Source organism: Patella vulgata, chromosome 5 (assembly GCF_932274485.2).
Source record: "Patella vulgata chromosome 5, xgPatVulg1.2, whole genome shotgun sequence".
In the NCBI taxonomy this organism is placed as follows: domain Eukaryota; kingdom Metazoa; phylum Mollusca; class Gastropoda; family Patellidae; genus Patella; species Patella vulgata.
The window spans coordinates 27,608,188-27,624,120 of NC_065883.2; the positions used below are offsets into that span (position 1 = coordinate 27,608,188).

Consider the following 15,933-nt stretch of genomic DNA (forward strand, 5'->3'; position numbering starts at 1 on the left):
ACGGCATGTACACTGGCAGACTGTCAGGTTAATTCTTCAGTTGGTAATTTTCACAAAAAAGACTGACACCCGAGCTCTGGTCAGGAGAGATTCTCAGGTTTCGAACCCTTTTCTTACAAGTTTTATATTCTCAGACTGGAGAATACTAGTAATCTTAAATAAATGTATAGACATAGGGTCGATTACATTACAATTACTTTCATATTTTGTTCAATAACATAAATCATAACATCAGTATTTGTCATGACTTACTGTTTCAAGCTAATGCCAAGAGATAATATATCGGTGACCACTCTGAATGTCATACAGATGTCAACAGGAAGGTGCTAATATAATAAAGTATCTTAGTAGAAGGAAATCTACTACAAGGGCTATGATCTACTCTTATTTCCGATTCCAACTGTCAAGGGTTCTATTTCATGCATGCCAATGGGTACATAGGACCCGAGGTTTCCAACCCATCCAAATAACAAGACGCTGTTGTTTGCCAGATCCTGTGTCATTGACAAGGGAGAAACCATGCCCAAAAATCCATAGAAACTTTCTAAATGAACATCGGGACTGAAAATGGGACCTCTATGTGACCGAGCCTGTGCCTTACTGAACCACAACGGCTCCTCGAAGCAGAAGGAATTTGAAGAACATTTTGAATATGTAAGTTCATACAGTTGTTTAGTAAACTATTATTCAATTTTGTTGATTTTCAAATAATATGGGAACAATAATTATTGATTTTAGAACTAAATAGACAAATCATACTTTAATTACAAACAATGAATAACAAAATACAACAAATGATTATTTCAAAGCCTAATCATATAAATACAGTCATATATTTCATTTTTTATCTGTAAGAAAATATTTCAATTCCTGTAAATGAAACAAATGATACCACAGATTCTAATCAACCTTTTTTCCACAGATATTTATTGTCGAAATTGAGATTGATGTGTCTTTAATTGAATACCAGTTTTGTGTTTATTTTACACAATTGTAATCTATTAACCCAATAATGAATATTCTGTAATCAACATAACTAGTGCCATGATGCATGTTTTTCTTAATCCATCCTACAATAAATTTGGTAGCTCCTTCTGTTTTGACCATTAGAATTGAACAGTTTTTCCAAGATATAAATTTACAGAATGATGATAGTGGGATGTTAAGTTAATTCCCCAAATAAATGCTCTGGAAACAATACCCAGGATGGAAGAGAAGACAGATGGAAAGCCATTTCAATATCCATCCCGCTTACTAGTAGACCAGGGAGCAGGACAATAACCGGCAGACAACTTCCTGCAAGTACATCTGCCGACAGGACAATTGCCAACCATATTGTCTGCTTTTTCGTATTTGTTAGGTTCTTTTCCAACTTATTTTTATTGCATGTAGATTAACATAAAATGGGATTAGTTCCTTAAATATACAATACTGTTTCTCACAGATAGTTAAATAAAGGTTTTTCAAAATAGACTGAATATTATGATTGTACATAAGTGTGATGATGATGATAGTATTTGGATGTTATTTATATCAAGATGCATCAGCAGTTGTAAAAGTTAGAAGATATCCACCATTACCAGTCATTCTAACAGCAGGATGAGTTCTTTGTGGTAAAACCTGTAACATGAGAAAATTACCTATAATATATACTATTAATAAAGCCCTGTTCACAGTTAAAATATACCTCTCTTATTTTGACATCTGAATGTACATTTAAACTATCAATAAAGCCCTGTTCATAGTTAAAATATACCTCTCTTGTTTTGAAATCTGAATGTACTTTAAACCTGTCTACTATATAGAAAGTACCTCCTATGTAATCAAAACAGCTGGCAATCAGGTCATTCATTGTCTAACTCTATGTAAAACTAAAGATTCTAGAAAGTCCAAAAAATAAAGAACACAATTAAGAATTATAGACGAGAAGGAGAATTTGATTTGGTTTCATTACCTGATATTCTCGGTACCATGTTTCTGTTAGTTGTAGATTAACTCCCTTTCCTGATCCTTTCACTTTCATGTAACAATCTATCAATGGCTGTTAAATAATAAATCATGTTTTATATACTAGACACACATTGTAATATAAAATCATGCATGTGAATCTCAATAGTTTGTATGATTTTAGCACAAGATAGTTTGTACCACACCAAAAAAATGAATTTCCTTTGCTGATAAATGTTAATCTGGAGTTCTATAATTTTATTGTGATAAATTTAGGTGGTCATACAGACAAGGGCAAGTTATGAAAGTTCTCATATTCAAATCAATGAAAGTAAGAAATTAGAGACAAGTTTTATATTCAATGGATTTTAGGAATCTATCTTTAATTCTGGATATAATTCATTATTTTAACGCCACTGATTTTCTTACCTCTTGATGTTGTGAATAAATAACAACAGGTCTAGAAGGATTAATAAACTCTAGCATCCTCATTAATAACGGTGTTGGATGAAATTTACTAGAAATAATTAATCTGTAAAGAAAACAGTTATTATAGAGAGAGAGAGATAAATGGTGTTTAACATCCACTTGGCAAAAACTAGGTCATTTTGGGAGGGTCTTTAACAGTGCAACCTGGAGAAAACCCACAAGGTTGGACCTATGACCCTACTCATTGTCATGTACAAGCAGGGAATCAAACTACGCCACTTGACTCAATGACAGATCTTGTGATTCAAAGTGCATGTGTTAAACAATTCGGCCACTCAACCCCTCTCAGCATTTATTATAGCCACTCAACCCCTCTCAGCAGTTCTTATAGCCACTCAACCCCTCTCAGCAGTTATTATAGCCACCAAACCCTCTCAGTATTTATTATAGCCACCCAACCCCTCTCAGCATTTATTATAGCCACTCAACCCCTCTCAGCAGTTCTTATAGCCACTCAACCCCTCTCAGCAGTAATTATAGCCACCAAACCCCTCTCAGTATTTATTATAGCCACCCAACCCCTCTCAGCATTTATTATAGCCACTCAACCCCTCTCAGCAGTTCTTATAGCCACTCAACCCCTCTCAGCAGTTATTATAGCCACCAAACCCCTCTCAGTATTTATTATAGCCACCCAACCCCTCTCAGTAGTTATTATAGCCACCAAACCCCTCTCTGTATTTATTATAGCCACCCAACCCCTATCAGCATTTATTATAGCTACCCAACCCCTCTCAGCAGTTATTATAGCCACCAAACCCCTCTCTGTATTTATTATAGCCACTCAACCCCTCTCAGCAGTTCTTATAGCCACTCAATCCCTCTCAGCAGTTCTTATAGCCACTCAACCCTTCTCAGCAGTTTTTATAGCCACCAAACCCCTCTCAGCAGTTCTTATAGCCACTCAACCCCTCTCAGTAGTTATTATAGCCACCAAACCCCTCTCTGTATTTATTATAGCCACCCAACCCCTCTCAGCATTTATTATAGCTACCCAACCCCTCTCAGCATTTATTATAGCCACCCAACCCCTCTCAGTAGTTATTATAGCCACCAAACCCCTCTCTGTATTTATTATAGCCACCCAACCCCTATCAGCATTTATTATAGCTACCCAACCCCTCTCAGCAGTTATTATAGCCACCAAACCCCTCTCAGCATTTATTATAGCCATGCAACCCCTCTCAGCAGTTATTATAGCTAGCTCTATGTGGCATATATTACTAGAGACATTAACCTTTCGTTTATCAAATTCTGCACATTTTCATTAAAATACTAATTGCTTTAGGAAACAGAATTTGAAATATTCTAATTTGGCAAATTTAATTTTCCACTGCTTTTACTCATCGCACTTGTCTGTAGCATTAACAAGACAATGGTAAGGATGGTAGCCTCATATAAGCCCCACCAAATTATTAATTACTTGCACATTAATTTTTTTATAAAACATAAAGAAATCACATTGTTTATCGTCAAACCTGAGCAGAAAAGGCTTGTTATCAAATTTAGTCACGATATTGATGTAATGAATCTATACATTAATTACAAGCATCATAAAGCAGTGGAAAATATTATTGGGCTAAGCAGGAAATGCTCATCATCAAACATCTGCAGTTTAAAGGAGAAGTCCAAGACATAATTTTAGCAAATAAAATTGGTAAATTCCACAAACCCATAATCCTGTGCAAATATTTGAAGCTCTGTGATACTTTTTCAAAGAAATAAATACTTTAGTTTCCATGTTGAGTTGGCCATAAGTCCCCAACCCAAACTCCATGTCTACATTTGTGCCACAGTTTATGAATGTCAAGGTTAAAAATTCCTCATACAATTGATGAGAGACAGAGAGAGAAATGGGGTTTAACATTCACTCAATACAAACTAGGTCATTTTGGGACTAACATATGGTTCAATTTTATTTCAATAATGCCCTTATGTGTGGAGTCTTTAGCAGTGGGAGGAAACCGGAGGACCCGGAGAAAACCCAAGAGGTTGGACTGGCGACCCTACTCCTTGTCACGCAGTGTCACGTATAACCTGGGAATCATACAATTGAAGAATGAAATTCCTTTAATGTAATGTGTTACACAATATATGCTGTTATCACTGTAACCCAGGTATCATTTAGTTTTGTGTATCTAGCACTAATTTCTTTCACATTTGTTTAATATCAGATCTTTGTTTAAAAAATCATTTAAAATCACCAAAAATCATCTAATTTGTACCTGTGTCCAGTTTAAAGCTGACTGATTAAATTTGATAATGAGTGTCAAATTTACAAGTATTTAATTTCCGGATCACTGTCCAAAGATTAATCATTATACATCATTAATCCATTGGGTTGTTTATTTTTTAACAATGATTGAGAAATTAAACACTTGTAAATTGGACACTCATTATCAAAATTGAATGGTCAGCTTTAAACTGGACACAAGTACAAATTAGATGGTTTATGGTGATTCTAAACGTTTTTTACGAATTTTTAAACAAAAATTTAATAAAAAACATATGAGGAAGAAATTAGTGCTATAAGATTAAATGATACTTGGCTTACAGTGTATGGAATCGAGTGATTATTTCCAAACTGTTCAATCAATAGATAATATTGAGCACATGTAATAGATTAGTGATTATTGACTGGATGGAAGTCAAAACTACAAAAGATTTGTTCTTTTCAAATTGGTTACTTACCCATCTAAATCTTTATCTAGTAAAATCTTTTGAGCTTTTTTTCTTTTTATAGAATTCTTGACACGCTGTGCTCTTTCAGCTTCCAGTTCTTCGGGTGTCTGTGAAAAGTTCAAATCATACATACGAATGTAAATTATGTAAGAACACTCAAGTCATCAACAACATGTTCGAAACAAAGGAATAGACAATCTCTGTGTTATTGGCATTCAACAACCAAATACTAGAACGGTAGTGTATATGTTCTAAGATGTATAGCCTATAGTACATCAGACAAGATTTGCTTTGGTGGAAACATAAAAAATATTCAACAGAGAAATTTCTAATTAGCAAAAGGTACAAATAACACATCAGGTTGAAGTGTGTTTCGTAATGACAGAATGAAAGGTAAATGTCTAATTAACAAAAAGCACAACTATTATAATAGGTTGATGAGCGTACAAAGTTTTATTACAGTTTATGATGAGATATATGGTCCAGAAATATAACATGGACAGACATACATGGCCCATTTCAATATCCTTTCCTATTAACTTCATGCAATGTGGCATGATAAAGCAATACAAAAATATACAATTATTGATCATTAGGAACAATATAACCAAAATTCAAATTAAAAACAAACTATTAAAATGACATATACCTTTTTCTGTCTTTCTACTCGTTTACGTTTTCTGTTGTTAATTTCTGTCTCAGGTTTGGTTGCATCGTTACCATTTGCTGATTGGTTATCATCTATGACTAAATTATCTGATGATTCACACTCCATATCAGCAACGTTTGTTGAAGTTGTAGCCGAGCTACCCATGGGATCTAACGTATCATCTTTATTAATTTCAGCTTCTAATGTAGCTAGATTTTCAATATTATAATGATAATGAGTCTCTAATGATTCTTCTGATAAATTATAATATTTTAAACAATCTCTGAAAATAAAAAAATTCCATGAGATTAGACAAACAACCTTACTGCTCTTATCAAGTACATTCAAGAAAATGAACCCAAAAATGTATTTATAAAACGCTGAAGATATAATGATTTTTAATAGACCACTAAAAAAATCTTAGCACTACTTGTAAACCAACATACGTCAGTTTGGGAGAAGTGAAAAAAAAACCAACACAAAATTGCTTTTTTCGAATTCCAAAAGCCATCTTCCTTATGTACAGCTGAACAATGACAGCAACTTTTTTCTAAATGAAGTCTTCAAAATTTTTTTAAAAACTCAGACCTGTAGAGTTTTTACAAGAATTATGGATGAGGGTGTATGAAAAGATAAACTCACTTGAGAAATATATTATCTGGTATTAACTGTATTACACTACCGGTACCTAGAATAAAACAAAACATACAATCACATCATTAAAGATACATTATGGGAGATTCGATAATGTAAAGGCAATTTAAAATCCACTATGAACTGAGAACTAAGCGATTGAAATTTCCGTCTAGCCTCGACCATCATTACTAAAGTCAGTACGATAAACAGCATAGTCTCGATTATCCATTTAATTGTTAAATCGTGAAGGAAAGTTATGCAGTAAATCGGCTCATAATCCACTGAAGATCGCAGGCTAGCGATGCCATCTAGAGAGATGATTATGGTCTGGATAGGTTAATTAATGTTCTTGCATAATGTATGTTTAAGCTTTCATATTTCATATGAAACCTTACTGTTTTTCTTAATATTAATATTATTTTTTTTTTTTTTTTTTTGCTGCCAAGCTTATATCTCAGGATCTAACCATAGGATCTCTTTGAAACTTTGCACCCCCACCCGCATGAATTGGTGGTGGCTTTGGAATAAATATATTTTTAAAACGTTTTACAAATCCAAAATCACCGAATTTTACTAACAAAAAAGTTAATAATACAGTCGTAAGGTTGTTTTTTTACCTATTTTACAAATTCTTTTTTCTTTGATTTTGCCGTGATTTTGTCCCGGAAGTTGAGACGAATTTGTTAATTTCTTTGAAATTTGGAATATAAGTAGATCTGACTGATGTCATTAGAAAGCTTTCATATCTGACTGGCATATTTAGTCGTATATTGTTGTTGTTATGTCTAGTGGATACAGATCTATATGTCAGTGATACTAAGTAAATGACATGGGGTCTAACATCCTACTTTTCTGTGCTGATTGATGGATTCCTAGATTCCTAGGCTCACCTCAGATTTAAGGATAATATGGCACTGACTTTTCTCTATTATACATGATTATCATCTATTAAAAAATTATTACATTAACTTACCTCCTAATAATTCTAAAGCAGCAGCCACCAATAAACCTCTATATGTATCAATAATACCAATATTACTACCAGGTATTAAATTAGCAAATGATAAAATCTGTGAATACGTGTCTACTCTCATATACCTTAAATATACATCATAATCAAATACTCATGTCATTTAAAGATGGGTTCACAAAAAAGTATTTATCGGGTGGTTATTTCCAATAAAAGTATGGTGATTTTGGTATATATGGAAAGTAGAGATATCCAATCTTACTAGAAAAATACTCATGGAGCGTATACAGGACAAAAATGTAGGGATTCCCCCAATCAACAGCCCAACGATAAGGAATTTCTGCATGCGTGATGTCAAAGGTCACATGCGAACATTGAGCACTTGATGTACAAGCTGATAAACTTTATGAAGAGTTAGACGTACAACACTTTCGGAGATAAAAATGAAGCAAAAAGACGCGGGTAGTGGATAATCCGAGAATTTAATTAGGATTTGATATTTGTAATAAATAGTAAACGATTAAAGACAACACTGTCTTAGGTATGCAATGAATTCTCCTCTGACTTCCAAGAGAGTTAAGTCACATGATGTAAACATGACCTAGTTTGATCGAATTTTTATAGCAGGACATTCCTTCGCAATTACAATGTTTGAGAAGGATTTGAAGCAAAATTTTGACAAATTAATTAGTTTGAATATGTTTTTAGTCCATATATACCATTAAATCACCCAGTTTGTATTCGGGAACCCATATTCAAAACAACTGATATTATAATACTGTTTAGTTGACTGGGGATTTCACAAATGTATTCAGAATTTACAAGATACCAGCAACCAGAGAAAGGTGAGATTTCAGACATTTTATTCAAGATGGCAAAGAGTGTTGCAGAATATTGCGTATTGGTTTAAAGCTACTTTCCCACAAAAGTATTTTTCAGGCGGTTATTTCAAATAAAAGTATGGCAATTTTGGTATATAAGTAGAAACATTGAATCTTACTAGAAAAATATTGGATTCCCTGAAAAACACCCATAGAGCGCATACAGGACAAAAATGTAAGAGTTTACCTAACCGGCAACCCGACAATTACAGATGTCTGTTCCAGTGATGTCAAAGGTTGCTCGCGAAGATTGTCTGATTTCTTAGCGTTAGTGAGTGCTTGATGTATATGTTGCTAAAATAGATGTTGAGCATAAGCGTACAACAGTTTCTGAGATAAAAACCACAGAAAAAGACGTGGTCAGTGGATAATCCAAGAATTTAATTAGGCTTCGATATTTATAATAAATGGACAGTGATTAAAGACAACATCATCTTGTATATGCAATGAATTCTCCTCCAGCTTCGCACCCGTTGCTAGGTACTGTGTTATCCATGTCACGTGACACAAACATGACCTCTTTTAATATATATTTTTATAGCAGGAGTATTCCCTGTCGAATGCAATGCTTTGAGAAGGATCTGAAGCAAAATTTTGATAGATTGATTAGTTTGAATATGTATTTAGTCCAAATATATCATCAAATCACGCAGTTTGTACCCGGGAATGTATCTTCAAAGCAATATTCTGCAACACTCTTTGTCTAAGATGAAACATTTGATGTAACAATGTGTGGATAGGATGTTAAATTATATTTAATACTGATTGTTCTGACAGTAGATAGTTTTATAATCGATAGTCTTAAGGTTCAGCTGTCTAATCACATTTGGAATAATTTCTTTTTTTTTCTTACAAAATCAGAACTATGAGTGCCATTGTAGACATGTATGAATTCAAAACACTTTGTATATGAACTTCTGGTGTTGTCTTAATTAAATCTAATGTTATACTTACCCAATATCAGCAGGGTTTCGATTGTAAAACAGATTAAACACTAATCGTGTTGTAGGTTTTAAAACACGAACCAACAGAATGTGTCTACAAAACAAATAAATGCTTGATAATTTAAACATGCATTATGCAAGAGCTAAATCTGCCTATTTCAGGTCTTATTTTAGGCCTGAAATGTTATCTAAATTATTAATTAGACATTAATTAACCTATCTAGGCCATAATCAACTCTAGATGGCAGCGCTAGCCTGCGATCTTTAGTGGATTGTAAGCCGATTTACTGCATAACTTTCCTTCTCGATTAAACGATTAAATGGATAATCGAGACTATGCTGTTTATCGTACTGACTTGCCTTTACATTATCTAGTTTTTAACTATTATAGTGAGAACTGCCAACTCGTTACCGAATCTCCCATAATGTATCTTTAACATACCTTTCTTTATAAGTTTGCCAATAGTTGTACTGTGTTCAAGCCAGGTGTTGGTTGAGAAAGCTGCTATGATTTTCACTTGACAGTGACGCAAGACAGGGGGTCTGACAAGGAAAAGCCTCTAGTCATTTGGAAGGGATGAAAAACCGAGGCCTGTCTGTAAAAGTGGCATGCACATAAAAGAACCCTTGGCAGTTGAAATTCAAAGCAGTGTTTTATTTAGTGAATAGTTTTACTAGGACAATCTTAGGGCAATAATCTGTAAACCAGGGCTTCATTACATGTATTGTGCAGCTTATAATGATCACCCGTCTTCATTCGCCCGGAGAGAGCAGAACATTAATTAGAACATCAACTCCATTTCATTTTCATAATGATTTGCTGCCTTATAGTAAGTTAGTCTATCGTGTGATATCATGCAATCTGTTGACTTAACTTACTACGCCAAATTAACTAACTGACTAACTCACTAGACACAGATGGGTGCCCTTCTCTGAAACTGGTATCTAAAAAGCCAAGTAAACCATCTGAATTCTCTGATTAAGCCATAAGACATCAAAAGGAACTTTCTCGTCCAACACTGGGATCGACCCTAGGTCCTCCTGGTTTTTCAAACCACCACCTTACTCACTGAGTCACCATGGCTCCCATGTTATCATGAACAGAACCTCCAGGCATGACATTCTACACTCTGCCCTGTTTGCTTCATTTTCTTTATTAGTCAAAAGGGCATTATCAAGAAAAGTGTTTAATTAGATTTCTGCTAGAGTCATTTTCTCACATCTCAACATACTTTATGTACTTGTTATATATCTTTTAAGAATGCTTGATTGTGTAAGGAAAAGAAATGGCTTACTTTTGTTTTTTCTTCTTGATATATTTGTCTTGCGAGAATTCTGTTTTATTTTGAAATGTTTGACTGTTTTCTACCAATTTGTCTACTATTTGCTAAAATATAATAATATTTAAGTATTAAACAATAACATAATCAATATCATGTATTGTATAGCTAATTGAAAAAAAAATCTTGTCCAACCATGAGTATCAGATTGTTATAGATTGTAGGCTAGTACCCTACATTTTGCTATACCCATTAAATAGATTGTTTTAATAATTTATTGTATAATTTTAGTACTGTGAATTAAGTTATCATCAATTATCTATGAATAATAGTAACATATAGTCAGATCATTAAATTTGAAAGCAATAAGTCTATAACATCGACTTTCTCCCAAGTTATCTTTTCTTTGCACATGGTATTTTCTCAGTACAATTCTCCAGATGTGAACAGAACCATTCTTAACATCAATCATCATTAGGTAAGTTAACAATTATCTCCCCTTATAAAGATTAATGGAATTACCTCCCCTTTCATGCCTGAATCTTTCATCTGTTGTATTTCTTCTTGTTTAATCTTTTGATTTTCGTCTGATTCCACTAATTCTTTATTACTTCTATCTGTACTACAGCCTTTTACAGAAAGAAAAACAGGAAATAAAACAAATTTCAGAAAAACAAAAACCCAAAAAACTTTTAATATGTAAAAACATTAATGATACATTCTGGTTATTTCCAATAAAAGTATGACAATTTTGGTATTTACTTAGGGTTCGATATCTATGGTACAAATTAGGAATGGATTCTCCCTTAGTCAAGTCACATGACAAACAAAAAAAAGAGAGAGAAATGGGGTTTAACGTCCACTTGACCAAAAACAAGGTCATTTCGGGACCAAAATATATTTTATTTCAATAATTCGCTTGCGTGTAGGGGCCTTTAGCTGTGGAAGGGGACCGAGGACCCGGAGAAAACCCACGATGTTGGACACACCACCCTACTCCTTGTCACATACAACCGGGGAATCAAAACTATGCCAGTTGACTCAATGACAGACCTTATGATACAATGTGCGCATGCTAACTGCCATCCAAACCCCAACATGACAAACAACGGTGATAAAAATAGATTTTTGCAACGCAGGGTATTTTTCTTCCAACTAAAATGTTTTGAGAGGAATTTGAAGAAAACTCTTGATAGATAAATTAGTTTGAATAAATTTTTAGTTCAAATATATCATATCATTAAATCACACCCTTTGTATGTGGGAAGGCATCTCTAAATGAAAAACCCACCAAAATCTGTGCCTTATCCAACTAAGAACAATTCCCTGTATTCAAATTGTATGACAGCAAGCTTCACCTTGTATGTCCATAGGCTGGATTTCTGTTTGTCCCTCAGAATGTACAACTAAATTTTCATTTTCTATTTTTAACAAAGTTCCAAATTTTGTCCCAATCAAACCACTCAAATTAAATCGAACTTTAGCCATTCTTATTAAACTGAAAAAATAAAAGAGTGAAATATCAGAATTAATGTCTCACCCATGACAATACCCATATTTCATTGTACGGTAAACAATGGTTTGAATTCTGGTAAACTTTGCCAGAATTATTAGGGCTCAGATTCTAAAATTAGGGCTCAGATTCTAAAATTGCTCCAATTTCGATAGCCCACGTGCGACATCTTGGATCTCTTGAAACTCTACATTACAGTATATTAATAGTGAAAAGGTCAAATACCCTACTAAGACAGCTACAATTTCTAGAGAGGAGCTTTGCTGTATTGTCACAGAATGAAACAGATTATATAATCTGAGTCAATATTCTATCCTCATGCCTTGAGTAATCCAATATGGAATTTAGTTCCGGAGATATTTTTTTGTTGTGTCCTCCAATAAATCCATTGCATCTTTTCATAAAAGCATTTAGGAAACTTCCTGAATGCTTTTATGAATGATTGTAATGGGATTTAGCAGACGTGGGAACAAGTCACGGGACTGGAATCTGAGTACAAAGCCCAAGAGCTGTTGTAGTCACCAGTTCATTAAATGAGTCAACCATTCATGGTGAATAAGGCATGTTAAGAGCTATGTCCCCTCACAGCAACTCAAGTCCTTAGCACTTTTAAGACGTGAGTTGTCATGACTACAGAGTCTCGAAAAATATTTCAAGTAGAGTTTCAATTTATTCAGAGAGCTAACTCTGCCTATTGCAGGTCTTACTTTCGGCCTCAAATGTTATCTACATGTAAATCATTAATTAGACATTAATTAACTAAATGCAGACCATTATCAACTCTTGTTGCCATCACTAACCTGCGATATTTAGCGGATTGGAATAAATTTTTTGAAAAATAATTAAACATAAAAATGGATAATTGAGACTTTGTTTTTTATCATACCGACTTTTGTAATGAAGATCAAGGCTAGCCTAAAATTCAAAAGCTAATATCTTGGTTCAGAGTGGAGCAATTTGACTGAAATTTTCAGCAGTCTATTTACGTTTTCTATTTCTTAACTAGGCTAAGGCTATTACTTTTATTATGGCAATAACTGCCAATTCTTTATCTAATTTCCCATAATGCCCATTAAGTCTGACTACTGTTCCAACCCCTTGGCTTTTGTAGCGGAACTATATATCCCCCCCCCCCCCACTACCACCACCACCAAAACAAAAAAAAACAAAAAAAAATGGGATTAGTTAAACTGCGTCTGCAGATGGCATGGTCAACTTTTGCAATTTTAAATTGTTAATTTTCATCTCTTAATACTTTTTACCTGTCTTTCTGGACAATACATGATTTGTAGTCATCACCTTTCTGTAGAATGATTCGGGTTCCTTCTTTTATTACATTTTCAGTCATGTTTATTTATTTAATTTGAAGGATTTTCTGAAAATAATCCAGAGATTGTTTACAAACTTCAGAAAGCATGGAGAGATAAAATCTATTGGGAGTTAGGTCCCTTATGTTATATTATAATCAGGAAGTCGTTAAACAGCGCCACCGATGTAAACAAATGCACGCGCTACTTCAAAAATTTATAAACATAAACTTTTAATATAATCTGTACATTATGTTGTTACTAGGAAAACTTAAACAAAGGTTTTCCAGTATAAGAAGATTTAGATGTAGAAAATCGAGAAAAATCGGCATTTTGGTTGAAAGAAAAGTGATGCAGGATCAAGAATTTAAAGAGCAGACGACGCAATCCTCTTCTTATAAATTGCACAAATTCAATTCCTTGTTAGGGCCCCTAAATGTTTGTGATAATCTAGAAAATAATATAATATGTGTTTGGAAATGCGATAAAAATAACAATGTTGTGAGAGTTATCAAATTCAGAAAATTTATATTTTTAAAACGTCGCTCAAACTCAAAGCGCCGCAGAAGATCATTTAGAAATTCGCCGAAAACTTCACCCATACCCATGTCTTTAAAAGGTAAAACTAGAGTTACAAACTTCAAAAGCCCAAATATATTTGAGAAAAATCACAATCACAGTGCTTGGGAAAATGATGCATTGCCAGTAGAAGAATCGGATAGTTTGTCCATGCCCAGGAGGACGGTGAGCGAGGAGAAATATAATCGCACAAGCTATCAACGCCCGTTACTTTCAGACAAACAAGAACAATTCTTAAAATATATCCCAGTGAATTCAGATTATCAACTCATCAGAAAAAATGACAAAAAAATAAATGAATCTAGTTGGATTGAAATCAATGCATGGTGTTCAAAATATCAGAGAAAGAGACAGCTGACCAGTCCAGAGGTTAGGAAGAGTGAGACCCTCTTGATAAGCAAAAAGGATAAATCAAGATTCAGCATCTACGGAGATGTTTTAGATGTCGATACGAACGACAAAACTATTTCTTTTGATGATAATATACTAGATCACCCCAGATTGGGATATTTCTCAAACATGGAATATTTGGACGTCCTTCTTAAAAATCAGACCCAGGGGGGTAGATTTAAAAATCCACAAGACAAAGTCAAGAAAAATCTAATGGAATTTTGCATTTCACCAGAAACATTGTCGTTTTCTCGCCAACTTTGTCATCAGAAGACTGAAATTATTTTAAATTGTTTACGAGTTTATTTTAAGAATTTAGCAGACGTCGAAGTAATGTGGGTTGACAAATTAGCCAGACATTTACCAAGGAGATCAATGATCGCTTATTTCCCCTTAACCGTGGCTGGTGTTCTGGATGATCAGTTGCGCAACTGTCGGGCTGTGCTGTACGTAACTAAAGACGTGTCAGTTATGCTACGACACCCTGACACGTGTTTCCTTAGCACATTGTGTTTCTCGGCAGGTATAAAGCGTCATGAACTTGTTATTCTTCCTCTAGATACGAAACCAAAACATCTTCGAAAATAAAGCAAAAATAAGTACGCCATGGCCATTGAAATGTGACAACTTGGCTAAATTGAGAGCAACCATGGTTACAGATTGCATCGACTGTTTGGTGCAGCTAAATTAAAATATTTATGATGTTTTTGTTCAGATTTCCAATTTCGGATTAAAACAACAATTCAACTTAAATAAACTAAATTCTCTTTTTTTGAAATTCAGCTATTTCTATATTTACTTATAGATTTACAGTTATCACAAAACGAAAGTAAAGCAACGATATAAAACAAACAAAAAAAATACAATACCACAGACAACCAGTGACGTATGACGTGTGGGGTGGGGTGGTGTGGTGTTGGGCTACCATTTTCTCGCTCACATTAAACAGTTGGCATTTTGTGCCCAAACAACATCAAAATCGCGCCCACGCCCCCGCAGAAACTATAAATTACCAGAGAACATACCGTAGTAGTCCAATAAGGGACCAGCAGGGTTTTAGAGGGTATGTTACGCAAACCTGCCGAAACCTTTCTTCGACGTCATCGGATGTTCCAAAGAAAACCACATTGTTGACTTAATAATACACCACATCATTGTACAAATCACATTTAATATACAAATATATAGAAATAAATGACAGACTGTACCGGAATTAATTAGCAGACTAATAATATTATACATATTATATGTATTTCGTTGTATAGCTGATAAAATTTTCCGACGTTTTTTTCCAGCGAGAGCAAGAAACCTATATATTGCCATGACACACATTAATGCGTGTTATAAGTTAAAAAGTAAAAAGACACCTTTCTTGAAATGACATCTTTCTTGTTTCAGAATTTGCCAATATTTTCAAAATATCTGAAAAAAAGAAACATCCATTCAAATCCATCCTCATATTATTATAAAACTTTTATATAATGATCAAGTCAGTTAAGTAACAGATATAGCCTTTATAGGTCAAAGCAAAAATTTTCAAAATTTAATGATACACCAAAAAGTATATATTGTAGTATAGGAAGGATGGGACAAATTTACCTTTGATTAAATTTTGTGAACTGATTGCAGAGATGTGTACCACTTTGGTCTGTTTCTAGCTGCTATA

The 15,933-nt window shown here is 33.9% G+C and overlaps 1 protein-coding gene across 1 annotated transcript; it reads right to left on the reverse strand.

Annotated features, from left to right (window-relative positions):
• Positions 1 to 747: 747 nt before the first annotated feature.
• Positions 748 to 13,425, reverse strand: LOC126821685 (tRNA (adenine(58)-N(1))-methyltransferase non-catalytic subunit TRM6). Its single transcript, XM_050550160.1, has 12 exons — positions 13,254 to 13,425; positions 11,837 to 11,976; positions 11,001 to 11,107; positions 10,494 to 10,585; positions 9,209 to 9,292; positions 7,377 to 7,501; positions 6,410 to 6,455; positions 5,768 to 6,050; positions 5,128 to 5,225; positions 2,377 to 2,479; positions 1,955 to 2,041; positions 748 to 1,620 (listed from the first exon to the last, which is right to left on the reverse strand). The coding sequence occupies exons 1-12, from the start codon at positions 13,337 to 13,339 to the stop codon at positions 1,534 to 1,536; spliced, it is 1,338 nt and encodes a 445-aa protein (XP_050406117.1). The 5' UTR covers positions 13,340 to 13,425; the 3' UTR covers positions 748 to 1,533.
• Between the last annotated feature and the right edge of the window lie 2,508 nt (positions 13,426 to 15,933).

Excerpts from the sequence above, each read along its gene's own strand:
- LOC126821685 (XM_050550160.1), bottom strand. The coding sequence starts at position 13,339 with ATGACTGAAAATGTAATAAAAGAAGGAACCCGAATCATTCTACAGAAA. Across the intron at positions 11,977-13,253 it reads TGTATTGTCCAGAAAGACAG|TTTAATAAGAATGGCTAAAG; the intron begins GTAAAAAGTATT and ends TTATTTTTTCAG. Across the intron at positions 7,502-9,208 it reads CGAAACCCTGCTGATATTGG|GTATATGAGAGTAGACACGT; the intron begins GTAAGTATAACA and ends TGTATATTTAAG.